We start from the raw sequence: 18,736 nt of genomic DNA, 5'->3' as shown, positions 1-18,736 counted from the left end.
AGGCTCTACCATTGATGGTGGAGAAGACAAAGGGTAAAGTACAGCAGACTATAACTGTATGAGTGCCGAATGTGGGCTTGGATGCAAGGCTGGAAGATGGTGCATAGATAGGATGAGGCAAGTCTATAGGGAATTGTAGATGAGGGCGAAGATTTTAAATGCACTGGGTACAGGAGAGCTAGTGGATGCTGGCTATAAGAATTAGCTGACAGGTGCTTGGAACTGAGTGTGTGACACATTGCAAGCAGCCGAGTTTTGGGAAAGTTTGGGTTTGTGCAGGGAGGAGCTAGAGAGGCTGTTGAGGAAAGCACTGGTAAAGTCAAGCCTGGAGGTGGTGAAGACATGGATGAAAGGGCTGGATTTTGCCAGCCCTGGGGAGGCGGGTTTGGAGGCGGGACTGCCGGGAAACTGGCAGAATTTGGGGGCGGGTGCCCAACCCGTCTCTATGCCATCTCGCCAGGAGGCGGGTAGCCGTCCTGCGCCGGGTCCTGTCTCCTTGGAGGCGGAAAGGGATTACAGCCACTTAACTGCCTGTTAACAGGCAGAAAATAGGATTATCCCCATTTTGTCCACACAAGTGCGGGCTTCCCGAAGGCTCCGAAACCCGCCAGGGTCACCGAGGCGAGTAGTGGGTCTGCGGGGGTCAGAGGGGTCCAAAAGTGTGCCGTGGAGGTGAGTGATGGGTGCAAGTGTGGAGAGGTGAGTATCTGAGGTAAGTGCAAAGTGTTAGAAAAAGTGTACTTACCTTTGTTTCTTCCTGCAGACTTTAATCGGTGGGTATGTGTAGTGTCTCGCACCTCCGCGGTAGAGGTGACAGATGGCCGTTGCATTCTCCAATGCAGAAACCATCTAATTTCTACAAAAGAAAGATGTTTAATGAGGTCTTGAATCCAAGAACTCATCAATCTACAGAGAATGTCAGTGTTTGGCAGCTTCACAGAGCTGTCAAATGATGACAATTCCTCTGTCAAAAATTTTCAAAAACATCCTCTGTAACCGGCTTTCCCTTAATTGGCCTGCTAAACCCACTGGGCAGGCTTAACAAGGTCAATCAAGGGAAAATAGCGTGGGTTGGCCAGAAGTTGATGGAGGCGGGACTGAAACCCGACAAGTGGGAGTCCCGCCTCCAAAAGCTCCCCATTGGCAAAATCCAGCCCAAAGTTTCAGTGACAGTGAGGGTGAAGTAGAGACGGAGGCGAGTGAAGGTGAAATAGGCTGCCTTGATTTTAGGATGGATGCGGGATTAGAAGCTCAAGTCATATTTTTGCTTACTGATGTTTCCACTTCTTCTCCATCTCCAAACTAAAGGTTTGAAATGGTAGAAGCCACAAAAACAAACAAAATGATTTTCAATGGCACAAGGAATAGCAACAGCTTACAAGGTGACAGAATAAAGGATGATGTGATATATTTTCCTTTTTTTTAGCAAAAACTAGATGTGAATGTAAAACGGTGCTCTGCACTTTATACACTCATATCTACATTTTTTGGTAAAATTAGAAGAAAATATATCTGGATGAAATTATCTGAATGTGTTCATGTTATTTTTGTTAGCTAATCTTTGAAAAATATGTGCCGATTCCGCGGCCAAGCACTTCTAGTGTGGAGTGGAACTCGGGAAAATCATGGACATGCAGTCTCATTTTGCTTCCATTTACATTGGCCCAGAATTTGCTGAAAAAATAATGGCGTGTGAATGACGCACGGGTTTATTAATGTGCAAATCAGCTAGCAACTTGCGGTGAGGAAGAGATAACCCATGAATTGCAAATCACCACCAACTTGTGGAGTCTAATTCCTACAGGTTGTGAATTATTGTTGGAGATTTTTAAAATGTCATCTTTTTTATTTTATCCCTTTTTCCCCCTCTTTTATTCTAATCTTTGTTTCCCTCTCTTTAATCTCTTTCTGTACCTGATTTGACATTGAATTCACCCACTCTAATTCACCCTCCTTCTCAGTCCTTCCTCTGTTTATTTCTCAATCCATTGGTTAAGGAGATACACTGTTTGTCCCGTTGTTCACCAAGGTCCCAGATGCCCTGTTGCCCTTGGTGCACCGTTATCAGCTTGCACTTGCAGAGCAAAAATAATTTGAGCTGAAGGGTGCAGCAACAAGTCTAACTAACTGGGCATGCCACGAGATGCCCCGCTCCAGTAAATTCTGGGCCATTAATTCATTTTGTTAACAAAAATAAAAGGTAGCATCATTAGTAAAGACATTTAGGGGGAGAAATTGAGTCGCGCCCCCTTTGGGGCACTACTTTTAGCACCCTGAAAAAATTAGCACCCTCGCAGCCAAAATTTATCGGTAGTGTCCCAAGAGGGAAGCAGGGTGCTACTGGAAGTGCCCCGCCTCCCTCTTGGGGCGCTGCGAGTGAATATCGCAGCCCGACGTGCCGCGATACTGCAGGCCTTCCTCCCCTTAATAAAGGGGAGGGGCCTTGCACAGTGCGACCCGGGGCCCAGCTGGGCCACCAGGGATCGGAGTGTCGTCAAAAGGGCCTGGTACTCAAGAGAAGTGCCGGGCTCATGGAGTGCAGCCGGCACTCTGCGGGGGGAGGGGGGGCTGAAGAGGAGGTAGGGGACGGCAGAGGGGGAAGGTGCTGGCAGGCGGCCAGCAACAAAAATGGCCGCCCGGCACCTTCCCTTTAATTAGCGCTGCCCCGGCCACAGGTAGGGCCCCCCGACTCCGTCGGACATAGTGTCTGGTGGTAAGTCAGGGGGCGCTACCGAAGAGCACGAGCGGAGCGCTGCGCTGTGCATGGCAATGACATCATTGCAGGAGGCGCAGTGCTGCGGGGCATTAACGGTTACAGCCTCCCACTGCATTTCGCAGGGGGACGTTGGCGGCGCCATGCCTGGACGCTAGTTACTTTGCGCCCCCTGTTAGTGCCCTCTTAGAGGCGCAAAGCAACTGAATTTTTAGGCCTTACTGTGTAAAATTTAGTAACTAAATGTTCTACAAATTGGTACAAATGAACCTGTGTTACACTGATGGGTAAAGAAGGATCTTCCCCCCAGCATGCTACTGAAATATAATAAAGTAAAATTTTACTTAATAATGATGGACCATTACTATTTGTTGCAAATAAAGTATAGGGATTTTTGAGGCTTTTTAAAAATAGAGTGACAATCTTGTAAAGCTGTTGATACATATTCAGATTTGATATTAATATGTGAAAATGCAATGTTCTTGCCTTCTGTTGATGGGCTATTTTTATAAGACTGGGGTCAGTCAAAACATAAATCCATGAATAGATGTACTTTATGAAAACTTGTGTAATCACAAACACAGCAAATTTCAAATGAAAAAAAAAATGATCAACAGCAGTGGACACTTCAAAGACACACCGGTCAAGCAATAGTGAAAAGAAAAGAAATTGCAGGCAAAGAGATCTCTTCCTATGTCTTAAAACGGGTTATCTTTAATTTATGTAGAAGTTCTCAAATGCTAAGAGCTACAGCTATTCACACCATGCCACAAATCCCAGCATGCATCAGTACAGAAAACGGGTAACGCTGATTCCGTGCACACGAACAGTTTGATCTAAATTGAGAACTAGCATATTCTATACTTGATCAAAGACCAGCATTCCAGCATTGGGTACCTGAATGATCACCCGTCGGCGGATGACCCTGGTGGTTACTATCTCCTCATCAGAACTGCTTTCCAGTTCCCCCAGTTCTTCTACTATCTCCTGGTGAAGGCAGTCAAGCAGACAGGATTGCAAAGCTGACAGACTGAAGTCCCACACTATTATTCACCAGATAGGTTTATCCTTTTCAAGGCTGCCCTTTGATTTAATCTACCACCTTTTCATAAGGAACTATTTCATGTAACCTATGAGTTAACAATTTAAATATTGGATTCCTTGTTGTAGTTTTCAAAATCTACATTTACTTTCTCTCACCTGACACCTATCAGATTACGTTATTGGCACTATGGAGTGCTCTGAGGACATGAAAGGCTTTATATAAATGCAAGTTCTTGCTTAAGAGCAATATAATGTTAAAAAAATTGCTACTAGTATCTATGGAGTAAAATATGAACCTTACTATTTGAAAACTACTTTACTGACCGAACATTTCTCGCCTTTCTATTTTTTTGGAACATTTTTAAATGTTTCATCCGTTTCCAGATCTCCTTCATAGCATGTGTCTATCACAAGTGACCAGCTCAAATGCTTCCACCAATACTATTCCAAACAGGCCAGTCTGAGGTGTACAAGAGTGGACTGGGGATGACATTCCCACTGATTGTCCTTTCATCCACGTGAGGAAGTGGGAAATGTCTCAAAATTCCCCACAGTGATGCAGTTGAGATGAGAATCAATGGCACAATACCAGTGGCCACCAATACTGCTACTCAAATCTGTTGCATCAAGTCATCCACTTTTCACTGGGTTTTTAATGGAGATTAAATTCAGATTAAACAGGCAAGTTTGGTTAGTCCAGAGACAGCCTATTTTAAATGAAAATAATTTTGTAGCAAAAATGATTTTCTGTCACAAAAACTTACAAGCATTGTTCTCCTACAAAAGAATGGATCTGCCCTCAATAAACATAAGATTACTAATTCTTACGTTATAAACTGGTCTGTTAATAGAACTGTTGAGAAAAGCACCTTGGAATAAAGTACGGTTATTGTTAGCATCCTGTATCAGAGTCTATTACCACCCAAGGAAACAGTTTCCTACCAGCAACAACAACTTGCATTTATATATTGCCTTTATTGTAATAGTACATCCCAAGGCACTTCACAGAAGCGTAATCAGACAAAATTTGACACTGAGCCAAAGAAGCAGACATTAGGACAGTAAAGTAGTATGTTTTAAGCAAGGTCTTAAAGGAAAATAGAGAGATGGAGAGGCAAAGAGGTTTTGGGAGGGAATTCTAGAGCTTAGGGCCTAGCCAGCCGAAGGTACCACCGTAAAATGGTTGGGATGAAAGAAGGGGGATGGACAAGTGGACTGAGTTGGAGGAACGCAGAGTTCTTGCAGGGTTGTAGGGCTGGAGGAGGTTACATAGATAGGGAGGGACAAGACCATGGAGGGATCTGTACACAAGGATGAGAATACTAAAATGGAGGTATTCGGGGGCCAGGAGCCAATGTAGGTCAGCGAGCACAGGGGTGATGGGTGAAAGGGACTTGGTGCGAGATAGGATACAGGCAGCAGAGTTTTGGATGAACTCAAGTTCATGGAGGGTGGAAGATGGAAGACTGGCCAGGAGAGCATTGAAAGATCTCCGTGTTAGGTGAAAATCAGAAAGCTAGTGTAGTAATGAACAAGTTTGTACAGCAATAAAACTGCTCTTTGGTATTGCTATCAGACAAATCACACACTATTTTGAATTTATTAGCTACTTTTATACTGCTACTTATTCGTTTCAGATTCTGGAGCCCATAGCTGGCTCCCTGTGTTTATAATTTTGAATTTGTACACCCAGTGTTTCATGGATCCATGATTCTGTAATTGGGATAAGGGAATGGGATTTAGTAGTGTAAATGCACAAAACCTAGCCATAGACACCGGTTTCCCAGAATCCGAATTAAACAAGTGCCAGTATAAAATTGAGTAGTTTCTCACGTCATGATCTTTTTATAAAAAATTGTTCAGTACATTGGAGTCTCACTGTTACATTCTTACCTTTTCTAGTGATTCCTCCTCAAAGGTTTTCTTAATGTTCTCTGGCTGCTCCTCTGTTGTTTCCACTATAGTGGGACCAGCTGCCTGGGGAGCTTGTAGCCCCTCACAAACTTGAACTTCATCAGGCTCCTGTACAATGGGACTTTGTTCCTCTATCCTCAGCGTTACCATCTCTGCAGGTTGCTCATTTGCCTCTTCTTCCTCCTGGACATCAGACTTTTCTAGTTCCTTCCATTTTCCTGTAAGGAGGTCAGTGAGTTCTCCACCAGCCACTGCAGACTCTGGCTTCTTCACTCTGTCCATAAAAATTTTAATGTCATGGGGATATTACAAACATAATTACAGCCAAAGATTAATTTTGAAACTCTTTTCCCTCCCTCACTATTCTGAATTTCTGCAGTATAAGTTTGCTCAATAACAGCAGAGAGTGTAAAGCCGCAGTAATTAGTGTTCTAATGATATGCTAGTCAATGTCAGGCCCAATTCAATCTTTCAAAATCAACCATCACTGTGTGCTCCAGATGATTTCCAAAAAGACCATCAGTAAAACCACAAGACAATCAAAATTAAATCACTCTTAAACCAACAACTTTCAGTATATTCTGGTTACCTTAAATTCCAGCAACAATTGTTAAAATAAAACAATTCTGGAGTGCAGCAACTGGAAGCTTCTTTGAATGAGACTCATTCTGGCATCCAACACACAGATAGTTCACATATTGACACACTATGGGGGTGATTTTCATTCAGAAGTCAGGAAGGAGGCGGGACTACAACTTTTGGGGTTGTAGTCCCGCCTCCATCAAGATACAGCCAATCGACGTGATTTTAACTTGATTGACCTTGTTGAGCCCGTCCAGCGGGCTCAGCAGGCCAATTAAGGGCCACCCGGCAACAGGTGACATCACAGACTGAAATTTCATCTGTCAAGACATTTTGACAGATGAAATATCAGCGTTTCACAGCTGTTAAACACTGACAGTCTTACTTCTAATCTGTGGGTGGGCGTGTGTGCTGTGAGGAGGATGCCGAGAAACTCCAGTATGAGTTGGACAGGTTGGGTGATTGGGCAGAAGCATGGGAGATTCAATATAACGTGGATAAATGCGAGGTTATCCACTTTGGTGTCAAAAACAGGAAGGCAGATTATTATCTGAATGGCAATAGATTGGGAGAAGGGGAAGTGCAACGAGACCTGGATGTCCTTGTGCACCAGTCGCTGAAGGTAAGCATGCAGGTGCAGCACGCGGTTAAGAAGGCAAATTGGCCTTCTTAATGAGAGGGTTTGAGTACAGGAACAAGGATGTCTTGCTGTAGTTGTACAGGACCTTGGTGAGACCATATCTTGAGTATTGTGTGCAGTTTTGGTCGCCTTATCTGAGGAAGGATGTTCTTGCCATGGAGGGAGTGCAGCGAAGATTCACCAGGCTGATACCTGGGATGGCAGGAATGACGTATGAGGAGAGATTGGGTCGATTGGGCCTATACTCATTGGAGTTTAGAAGAATGAGAAGGGATCTCATTGAAACTTATAAAATTCTGACAGGACTGGACAGACTAGATGCAGGAAGGATGTTCCCGATGGTCGGTGAGTCCAGAACCAGGGGTCACAGCCTGAGGATAAGGGGTAAGCCATTTAGGACAGAGATGAGGAGGAATTTCTTCACCCAGAGAGTGGTGAACCTGTGGAATTCTCTACCACAGAAGGCAGTAGAGGCCAATTCATTAAATATATTCAAGAAGGAGTTGGATATATTTCTTAAGGCTAAAGGGATCAAGGGATATGGGGAGAAAGCAGGGACAGGGTACTGAATCTGGATGATCAGCCATGATCTCACTGAATGGCGGAGCAGGCTCAAGGGGCCGACTGGCCTACTCCTGCTCCTATCTTCTATGTTTCTATGAGTCCTTCTATACAGACTCAGTTAGAAATCTCACCAGCACAGAAAGCTGCAGGCTGTCACTTTTGACAGTTCGCAGCCATTCTGCTTTCTATGCCGGTTAGATGATGGACTCCCGAAACCGAGAGGAAGGAAGGCTGAAAAGGTAAGAAAAGGTCATTTAAAATTCTTTACACACTTTAGACACACCAAACACACTTACCTTTGCACTCATGCACCCATCACCCACCTGAACACCGACATCTCGACCCCTCCAAGTCTTTCAACCCGATGGCCCGACTCCTCTAACTTGGCGTGGTTTGGAGCCGTCGGGAATCCTACACTTCAAGCTTTAAAATAGGGATTAGGCTAAAACCTGCCTGTTAACTACCTGTTAACAGGCAGTTAATTGGCACTAATCCCTTCCCGCCTCGGGTAGGTGGGTCCCAGTGCGGGGCGGGTACCTGACTCCTTTGAAACTTACATGGAGGCGGGTTGGGGGTGGGACCCCCGAATTCGGGACTTTACCCCCCCCCCCCCCCCGCATGCTTCCAATTCCAACTCCACCGGTCAATGAAAATCGACCCCTCTGTGTTAATGTGCCTGACATTCATCACAATAGCATTTCTTTGCGTCAGAAGGGATTTTTTTGGTGAAGCTCACATTCATTAAAAGTTCATTAAGTCAGAGAAGAGGTCAGTCAGGCAAACAGATCCTGGCCACCAGGTATCTCGCACTAGATTTAGTCAGTAGAAGACTGTCGCCAATACCGCCACAGTTGACATGTCCTCCTATTTCCTTCTCTTTCAGTGGAGAATCATTTTGACTTCCCTATTACCCTGTCTTTTCAGCCCAGCTGAGACTACAGCCCCGATTTTAACCCTGCCTTCCGATTGAAAACAATGCGAGCTTGGAGTTAAAATAGTGGCCATGCGCCACTCGTTATGTTCCCGCAACCCCAAGGATTTCAGAAGCCAAATTAAGAATTGCCCAATGCTGTAATGTGAAACTTGCCGCTATTTTAACTGTCAAATGTGTGAGGCACGCACAGCCCCGGAGCCGCCAGCGAGAGCTGACAGCAAGCAGGATCAGGGCCAGAAGAGGCCCAGGTAAATTCATTTTTTTAAACTTTCCTTCTGGGCCAAGAGGAGCAAGTGTGCTCCTTCTGGCTGCACAAGAAAACCTTAGGCCTCCTCTGCCCCAGGCTTCCCTTCATCCCCCCAGCGAGCGCCAGGAAACCCCCTCCCTCGCTTACATTGCCGGGGATCATTTCCTTGATTCCCTGGTGGCCCAGTAGCATCCTGTAGCCATGAGATTTCCCACTCCCACCCTCCACATTATCACCACCAGCTTCAGGTTCTCAGTACTTTTATTTAAGTGAGTTACTTTATAAATTGTCCAAAAGAAACTGATGTAAAGATCTAATTACAGTAACTACAAATGATAGATCACTTTGGTTTAGATTTGCACTTGCTTCAGTAGTGCACGATTGAAGTTTAAACAGACTTTCTAATTTCTTAATTAATATTACTGTTTGTGATCCATTTAAAAAAAAAGTCCTATAATGCATGTGAAGCGGGCTAGAAAACAACTCTGGGCTCAAACTGTCTGGAAAAGCAAAATATTGCGCATGCTGGAAATCTGAAATAAAAACAGAAAATGCTGGAAATACTCAGCAGGTCTGACAAAAGGTCATTGACCTGAAGCGTTAACTCTGTTTCTCTCTCCACAGATGCTGCCTGACTTGCTGAGTATTTCCAGCATTTTCTGTTTATATTTCTTATTTTCTAAGTGGGCCTGACATTGCCACAGAGGAGCACCTGATAATAGTGTATAAGTAAAGTTGTGTGCTGTCTCTTTGAAAACTTTGGACCAGTGAAAAACAAATGTAGGGAGTAGCTTAACAGATAAACAACCATTCTTACCAGAATGTATGACTTATGTAAAGAATGTCAAATTTCTGAGTCCAGTTCTCACAATAATGGGCCAGAAATTCGGGTCCCCTGGGTACTCACGTGTAGGGCCAACAAAAGTGCCGATTTCATGCATGCGCTGGAAACCGGAACTTCCGTTCCCTTGAAAGAAGGGGTTCACAGGTCGAACACGTGCGCCGGAGAGGCAGTGCGTATGCCTGGAACTTCCGTTTTTTTTAAACAGGTTTCTCCGGGAGGGTAAGTCTCCAGCAGCTATGCTTTTAAAAAGCAGTCGCAAGGCCTGCTTTTAACAAGGTAAGTGGTGAATGAAGTAAAACTAAACATTTTTTCCATAGGTTTATTATTTTTAAATACTTTAAAGAAAGGTAAGTTTATTTTTAGCCCCATTAAAAACTGTAATTAATCTTTTCAAAAATTTTTAATTATTGTTTAAAATAGTTATTTTATGTAATTTATAGTTATTTTAAAAATGTGATTTAAAAAAAAAAATGTATTTGAAGTTTTAGTTAGGTTTTGGGGCCGATCTCTATTCATAGATTTGACAGGTCTTCCTGCTAACTAACTGCACCCCTGGGATACGCAAGCACTGCGCGTCGGCAGCTGGAGGAGGCCCAGGATCAGAATCCCACGCAGGCCCACAGCACAACGGCAGGCGTGCTAGGTAAGTGCAGGTCGGGGGCTTGCACCCGCGGGAAGCCTCCGACCCGAATTTCTGGCCCAAATTGTATCGAAATATGATGCTGTAACCTTCTCTAACGACTCTTTTTTAGTAGGTGCTGAAGAACAGGAGGTCATTTAAGGTTAGCTGGATGACCAGTTCATTCCCTCCATAATGTGGGCAGCTTCGTGCACTGGCAAACACTAGAAATTCAAAGTCACAGCTACTAAAAAATAGAAATTCTGATCGCCATTGATCTTGTATGAATGTTTAACAGGTTCCTATGAAATTCCACACTGCGCTCTGCAGCTAGCTTGTCTATTGGCAAAAAAAACACTCATGTATGCATCCAATGTATAATTGAGATAACCTCATGTTCTCATTGCACTAAAAATACTATAAACTCATTTAACAGGTAGTTTGGTCACATCAGCCTTTTAAACCTGAGCCAAGTGAAACCTTACATGGGTTTTTCCTTATGAGTGTCAGGAATTGACTTCTGTTTTGCTTCAGCTTCTTTTTCCTTTTGAGCTTGCCTCAAGAGCTCGGAGAGGGACAGTTCCTCCTCCAACTGATCCCTTGGCTTTGTTCTGGCCTGTAGGCTGGATTCCTGAGGTTTACAGCAACTGATGGAACTATCTTCCTCTGAGACAAGAGGTGGCTGTGCTTGAAAGCATTCAGCATGGTGTTCACGTGTTACTTGGGCTAGATCACCATAGAGCTCTCTAGAAGTTGGGTGTCCAAATCGCGTGGTCTTTGGACTGTACAGGTCATCTGAAAGTGCAGAGAAACCTGGAAGTAGAAAAAGAAAAAAGTGTTTACAGTGAGCTGTTACTATGGACAGTGCTAGGGAAAGCAATGTGTTCAAAGCGAGAACATTTACTCTATTTGGCTTTCATGACTACATGATTCAGTAGATCCACATCTAAAATTTTAATAAATACTTTTTCCTCGCTCTTCATCTGTGACAGTTCTAAAAACTGACAAGTGCTAGGCATGGCACGAGAAACCACTAGGTACAGTAGTAGACACTCCCTACACTGCACCTAGAATACAGACACAGTGCACTGTTTCAAGAGTATCTTTTAAATGGGCACCATTGTGGTGCAGTGTTGGAGAACAAATGTGTGGCACCGTGAAAGGGTGAGATTCAGGTTCGATCCAATATTCCACGGGATGGAGGAGGAAATAATGGGGTAGATATTCAATTTGCCGCCTGGCCGTAAAATTAGCTTTGCGGATCGGCTGCCCATTATAGAAACTGTCTGCTTTTCATTTCCATTGAAATGAATGGAAATGAAAATCGGGCGATTCCTATAACACGCGGCCCATCCGCAAAGCAATTTTACACCTGGGTGGCAAGTTGAAAATCTACCCCAATGTTTCATATTGGCTGAGGTGATGAAGTATATGATGGTCCTGCCTAGTTGAGGAAAATAAGTGGAAGATAGAAATCTTGAAATCTGGTTCAAACCATCCCATGCACACTTTAAAAAAAATAAAATATATGACTGCTCACAAAAATCACAGAATCCCTAAAAAGAAACGGCCGAAAGTCCATGACTCCTCTAATGCACTCCCGCTGGAACTCTGGCTGGAGTGCGTGGAAAGGCTGCAGATACGCTGGGCTCCAGCCTTCCCTTGGAGTTTCCGCTGGGTCTTGTTGGCGGCAGTCCCTGTGCCTGGCCCAGAAAAGATCAGTGGCATAGGAGGGGGCCTTGGCTTGGACCCTTGAAGAAGCAAAAAACTCTTGAGTTCTATTTTGGTCTACTTGCAAAGGGAGCTAATGAGTGCAATCTTTTGCTGTTTCTGAACAAGACCCTCCAGAGCCAGTTCACTCTGTCGCAGTTTGCGGCCTACTAGGGCAGAGGGGTGCTCCGGATGCACCCAGTGTGTGTGGGTGCCTGTCGCCAATATTTAAATTAAGTGACCTCTCTTTGACCCCACCAACTTGGGTGGGGTCAACACCAGAGAACATGGGAGGGTGTATTCCGACACTTACATCAGGATAATGGACCTGGTTTTTCAGTTATAGTGAATACAAATTTCAAATGTTTCTCTGGAAGTACACATGGGGAGTGATTTGCATTTTCGGCAGTGGTGAAAAACTGGTGATCGCAGATTGGACACCCGTTATACACCCCACCCAATGTTTGAAGTCAACGGAAAGGAAAATTTGGCAGAGTGTATAACGGATGGCTAATCCGCTACCAGCAGTTCTCCGCCACTGCTGAAAATTACCCCCAAGTTGATTTCTATACAAGTTTCATTTAGTGTTATATATTTACTCTTTTATATTTTGAGAAATGCATTTACCTTCACTGTGATCCAGCGCTATTGTCTGTTCAATCTCTGCATAAGTGCGGGAAACATGCTCTCTACTAGGTGATGTCTGTGTGGTTTCCAGTAAGCTGATAATATCCATTCGATTAATTTTGGTCAAGGTCTGCATTAGTTTTTCATCTTGGAATGAAAAGAGCGAAAATGTTGATAGGTAAAATATTTAACAAATCACCACTTTACAGTTAACTGCCAAAGAACTGAGAAACATTTACAGTTTGAGGGATTGCATATCCTTTTTCCAATCAAAAGTTTCAACTTAATAAGCATTGAGACTCAAACCAACATGAAGTTGTTTTTTAAGCATCCCAGTATCTCGGGAACTGCTGTGGGTTTTCACAGATATATTCTCAACCAATCTAGCAGGACTAAGTTGGCAAGGAGAAGAAAAAAAGAGAAATAAAACATTTGAATAAAATACTGCATAAATTTTAGTGTTTAGAAAAGCAGACAAAAGAGTTTTGACGAATATTGTAAAAGAGTCTGTCAAGTAATGGTAGCCTTGCCTATTAGGCAAACCTAGCTATTTGTAACTACCTATTATAATGAGCCTGTGCAATTAATCTTTTAAATCATGGCTGAAAGTACAGGGGAGAACTGAAAAAGAAAATAAGAGGGGCAAGAGAGTATGAGAATAGAATAGCGGGTAACATAAAAGGAAACCCAAAAGTCTTTTATAAACATATAAATAGTAAAAGGGTAGTTAAAGTAAGGGTGGGACCAATTATCAGAGACCAATAAAGGAGATCTTCTTATGGAGGCAGAGGACATAGCTGAAGTATTAAATGAGCACTTTGTATCTTTCTTCACTAGAGAAGAGGATACTGCCAATGTCACAGTAAAGGAGGAGGTAGTAGAGAAATTCGATAGGAGAAATATAGATAAAGAGGAGGTACTTAAAAGATTGGCAGTGCTCAAAGTAGAAAAGTGACCCAGTCCGGATGCATACTAGGTTGCTGAGGAAAGTAAGGGTGGAAATTGCAGAGGCTCAGGCTACAATCTTTCAATCCTCCTTAGATGTGGGAGTGGTGCCAGAGGACTGGAGGATAAGCAAATGTTACACCCCTATTCAAAATGGGAAGAGAGATAAAACCGGCAATTACAGGCCAGTCAGCCGAACAGCAGTGGTGGGGAAACTTTTAGAGATATTAATCTGGAGCAAAATTAATTTTTGTTAGGGAGGGAGTTCCAGGATTTTGCCCAATGACGATGAAGGAACAGCGATATATTTCCAAGTCAGGATGGTGTGTAACTTGGAGGACAACTTACAGGTGATGGTGTTCCCATGAGCCTGCTGCCCTTGTCCTTCTAGGTGGTAGAGGTTGCGGGTTTGGGAGTTGGTGATGAAGAAATGGTGGCGAGTTGCTGCAGTGCATCTTGTAGATGATACACACTGCAGACACATTGGAGGGAGTGAATGTTTAAGGTGGTGGATGGGGTGCCAATCAAGCGGGCTGCTTTGTCCTATATAGTGTCGAGCTTCTTGAGTGTTATTGGAGTTGCACTCATCCAGGCAAGTGGAGAGTATTCCATCACACTCCTTATTTGTGCCTTGTAGATGGTGGAAAGGCTTTGGGCAGTCAGGAGGTGAGGCACTCGCCGCAGAATACCTAGCCTCTGACCCGCTCTTGTAGCCACACTATTTATGTGGCTGGTCCAGTTAAGTTTCTGGTCAATGGTGACCCCCAGGATGTTGATGGGGATTCGGTGATGGTAATGTCGTTGAATGTCAAGGGGCAGTGGTTCGACTCTCGCTTGTTGGAGATAGTCATTGCCTGGCACGTGGGGAGCAAATGTAACTTGCCACTTATCAGCCCAAGCCTGAATGTCGTCCAGGTCTTGCTGCATGCGGGCATGGACTGCTTCATTATCTGAGGAGTTGTGAATGGAACTGAACACTGTGAAATCATCAGTGAACATCCCCACTTCTGACCTTATGATGGAAGGGAGGTCATTGATGAAGCAGCTGAAGATGGTTGGGGCTAGGACACTCCCCTGAGGAACACCTGCAGTGATGTTCTGGGGCGGAGATGATTGACCTCCAACAACCATAACCATCTTCCTTTGTGCTAGGTATGACTCCAGCCAGTGAAGAATTTTCCACCTGATTCCCATTGAGTTCAATTTTACTAGGGTTTCTTGATGCCACACTTGGTCAAATGCTTGCTTGATGTCAAAGGCAGTCACTCTCACCTCACCTCTGGAATTCAGCTCTTTTGTCAATGTTTGGACCAAGGCTGTAATGAGGTCTGGAGCCGAGTGGTCCTGGTGGAACCCAAACTGAGCTTCGGTGAGCTGGTTATTGGTGAGTAAGTGCTGCTTGATAGCACTGTCAACGAAACCTTCCATCATTTTGCTGATGATTGAGAGTAGACTGATGGGGCAGCAATTGGCCGAATTGGATTTGTCCTGCTTTTTGTGGATAGGGCATACCTGGGTATTTTTCCACATTGTCGGGAAGATGCCAGTGTTGTAGCTGTACTGGAACAACTTGGCTAGAGGCACGGCTAGTTCTGGAGCACAAGTCATCAGCACGACAACCAGGATGTTGTCAGGGCCCATAGCCTTTGCAGTATCCAATGTGCTCAGCCGTTTCTTGATATCACATGGAGTGAATCGAATTGGCTGAAGTTTGGCTTCTGTGATGGTGGGGACCTCAGCAGGAGGCCAAGATGGATCATCCACTCGGCACTTCTGGCTGAAGGTGGTTGCAAACGCTTCAGCCTTGCCTTTTGCTCTCGCGTGCTGGGCTCTGCCATCATTGAGGATGGGAATATTCATGGAGCCTCCTCCTCCAGTTCGTTACTTAATTGTCCACCACCATTCACGACTGGATGCGGCAGGATACAGAGCTTTGATCTGATTGTTGGTTGTGGGATCGCTTAACTCGGTGTACAGCATGCTGCTTCTGCTGTTTAGCATGCAGATAGTTCTGTATTGCAGCTTCCCCAGGTTGGCACCTCATTTTTAGGTACACCTAGTGCTGCTCCTGGCATGCTCTTCTGCACTCCTGATTGAACCAGGGTTGGTCCCCAGACTTGTTGGTAATGGTAGAGTGAGGGATATGCCGGGCTATGAGGTTACAGATTGTGGTGGAATACAATTCTGCTGCTGCTGATGGCCCACAGCGCCTCATGGATGCCCAGTTTTGAGGGGGCTAGATCTGTTCTGAATCTATTCCATTTAGCACAGTGGTTGTGCCACACAACATGATGGAGGGTGTCCTCAGTGTGAAGATGGGACTTTGTCTCCACAATGACTGTGCAGTGGTCACTGCTACCAATACTGTCATGGAGAGATGCATCTGCAACAGGTAGATTGGTGAGGACGAGGTCAAGGAGGTTTTTACCTTGTGCTGGTTTTCTCACCACTGCCGCGGGCCCAGTCTGGCAGCTATGTCCTTCAGGACTCGGACAGCCCGGTCTGCAGTGATGCTACTCAGCCACTCTTGGTGATGGACATTGAAGTCCCCCACCCAGAGTACATTCTGTGCCCTTGCTACCCTCAGTGCTTCTTCCAAGTGGTGCTCAACATGGAGGAGTACTGATTCATCAATGAATGGCAGGCAAAACTGTAATCGAACAACGGGTTGCCTTTAAAGAGATGGTTCGGGAATATCGAGGTACATTCCCACGAGGGGGAAAGGTAGGGCAACAAAAGCCTAAGCTCCCTAGATGATGAAAGAGATAGAGTGTAAGATGAAGCAGAAAAAGAGTGCGTATGACAGATGTCAGGTTGAGAATACAAGTGAGAATCAGGCTGAATATAGAAAGATCAGAGGGGAAGTGAAAAAGAAAATAAGAGGGGCAAAGAGAGAGTATGAGAGTAGTTTGGCAGCTAACATAAAGGGGAATTCAAAAGTCTTCTATAGGCATATAAATAGTAAATGGGTGGGAAAAGGAGAGGTGGGGCCAATTAGGGATTAAAAAGGAGACTTGCGCATGGAGGCAGAGGGCACGGCTGAGGTACTAAATGAGTACTTTGCATCTGTCTTCACCAAGGAAGAAGATGTTTCCAAAGTCAGATGAAAGAGGAGGTAGTGGGGATAATGAATGAGATAAAATTGATAAAGAGGAGGTACTAGAAAGGCTGGCTGTACTTAAAGTTGATAAGTCACCAGGACCGGATGGGATGCATCCAAGGATGCTGAGGGAGGTTAAGGAGGAAATCACGGAGGTACTGCCCATAATCTTCCAATCCTCCTTAGATACGGGGGTAGTGCTAGAGGACTAGAGAATTGCAAATGTTACACCCTTGTTCAAAAAAGGGTGTAAGGATAAACCTAGCATCTACAGGCCAGTCAGTTTAACCTCAGTATTGGGTAAGCTTTTAGAAACGATATTCAGGGACAAAGTTAATAGTCACTTGGACAAGTGTGGATTAATTAAGGAAAGCCAGCATGGATTTGTTAAAGGCAAATGATGTTTAACTAACTTGATTGAGTTTTTTGATGAGGTAACAAAGAGGGTGATGATGCCAATGCGGTTGACGTGGTGTATATGGATTTCCAAAAGGCGTTTGATAAAGTACCACATAATAGGCTTACCAGCAAAGTTGAAGTCGATGGAATAAAAGGGACAGTGGATACGAAATTGGCTAAGTGACAGGAAACAGAGAGTAGTGGTGAGCAGTTGTTTTTCGGACTGTAGGAAGGTACACAGTGGTGTTCCCCAGGGGTCAGTACTAGGACCACTGCTTTTCTTGATATATATTAATGACTTGGACTTGGGAGTACAGGGCACAATTTCAAAATTTGCAAATGACACAAAACTTGGAAGTATTGTGAACAGTGAGGAGGATAATGATAGATTTCAAGAAGACACAGACAGGCTGGTGAAATGGGCGGACACGTGGCAGAACTTTAACGCAGAAAATTGCAAAGTGATACATTTTGTTAGGAAGAATGAGGAGATGCAATATAAACTAAAGGGTACAATCCTAAAGCGGGTACATGAACAGAGAGACCGGGGGAAGGGAGGGGGGCGGGTATATGACAAATTGTTGAAGGTAGCAGGGCAGGTTGAGAAAGCGGTTAAAAATGCTAATGGGATCCTGGGCTTCATAAATAGAGGCGTAAAGTACAAAAGCAAGGAAGTTATGATGAACCTTTATAAAACACTGATTCGGCCTCAACTGGAGTATTGTGTCCAATTCTGGGCGCCGCACTTTAGGAACGATGTGAAGGCCTTAGAGAGGGTGCAGAAAAGATTTACGAGAATGATTCCAGGGATGAGGGACTTCAGTTATATGGATAGACTGGAGAAGGTGGGTTTGTTCTCCTTAGAGCAGAGAAGGTTGAGAGGAGATTTGATAGAGGTATTCAAAATCATGAGGGGTCTAGACAGAGTAGATAGAGAGAAACTGTTCCCATTGGCGGAAGGGTTGAGAACAAGAGGACACAGATTTAAGGTGATTGGCAAAAGAACCAAAGGCGACATGAGGAAAAAAATATTTACGCAGCGAGTGGTTAGGATCTGGAATGCACTGCCTGAGAGGGTGGTGGAGGCAGACTCAATTGTGGCTTTCAAAAGGGAATTGGATAAGTACCTGAAGGAAAAAAATTTGCAGGGCTACAGGTAAAGGGCGGGGAGTGGGATTAGCTGAAGTGCTCTTGCAGAGAGCTGGTAAGGGCTCGACGGGCCGAATGGCCTCTTTCTGTGCTGTAACCATTCTATGATCAGCTGAGGGAGGGCGGTAGGTGGTAATCAGCAGGAAGTTTCCTTGCCCATGCTTGAACTGAAGCCATGAGACTTCATGGGGCCTGGAGACAATGTTGAGGACTCCCAAGGCCACTCCCTCCCGACTGTATACCACTGAGCCGCCACCTCTGGTGGGTCTATCCTGCCGGTGGGACAGGACATACCCAGGGATGGTGATGGAGGAGTCTGAAACCTTGGCTGAAAGGTATGATTCTGTGAGTATGACTATGTCAGGCTATTGCTTGACTAGTCTGTGGGACAGCTCTTCCAATTTTGGCACAAGTCCCCAGATTTTAGTGAGGAGAACTTTGCAAGGTTGACTGGGCTGGCTGTGCCATTGTCATGTCCGAAGCCGATGTCTAGTTCGATGACTGATGGTCTGTCTGTTTTTTTAAATTCTTATTATTGTTTTTCGTAGCGATTTTGTACAACTGAGTGGCTTGCTAGGCCATTTCAGTGGGCAGTTAAGAGTTAACCACATTGCTGTGGAACTGGAGTCACATATAGGCCAGAACAGGTAACGTCAGCAGATTTCCAGATTAGAAAAATATGGGTTAATAAGTGAAAGCCAGCAT

At 44.6% G+C, this 18,736-nt stretch overlaps 1 protein-coding gene across 33 annotated transcripts in view; it reads right to left on the bottom strand.

Annotated features, from left to right (window-relative positions):
- ank2b (ankyrin 2b, neuronal) overlaps positions 1 to 18,736 on the bottom strand; it is a 1,120,520-nt gene that overhangs the window by 30,705 nt on the left and 1,071,079 nt on the right. For 32 of the 33 annotated variants that reach the window (XM_085962266.1, XM_085962237.1, XM_085962241.1 and 29 more), the window contains 4 exons: positions 12,439 to 12,585; positions 10,587 to 10,914; positions 5,651 to 5,945; positions 3,611 to 3,700 (listed from right to left, as the gene is read on the bottom strand). In XM_085962266.1, coding sequence (XP_085818392.1) covers positions 3,611 to 3,700; positions 5,651 to 5,945; positions 10,587 to 10,914; positions 12,439 to 12,585 — 860 coding nt within the window. The remainder of the gene's footprint in view (positions 1 to 3,610; positions 3,701 to 5,650; positions 5,946 to 10,586; positions 10,915 to 12,438; positions 12,586 to 18,736) is intronic. The other variant, XM_085962253.1, reaches the window with a different exon arrangement.

Source organism: Somniosus microcephalus, chromosome 2, assembly GCF_052327205.1.
Source record: "Somniosus microcephalus isolate GS21.2 chromosome 2, FLI_Smic_1.0, whole genome shotgun sequence".
Lineage (NCBI taxonomy): Eukaryota > Metazoa > Chordata > Chondrichthyes > Squaliformes > Somniosidae > Somniosus > Somniosus microcephalus.
Note: the sequence above shows the minus strand (reverse complement) of the source record. Positions and strands in the feature narration are given on the sequence as shown.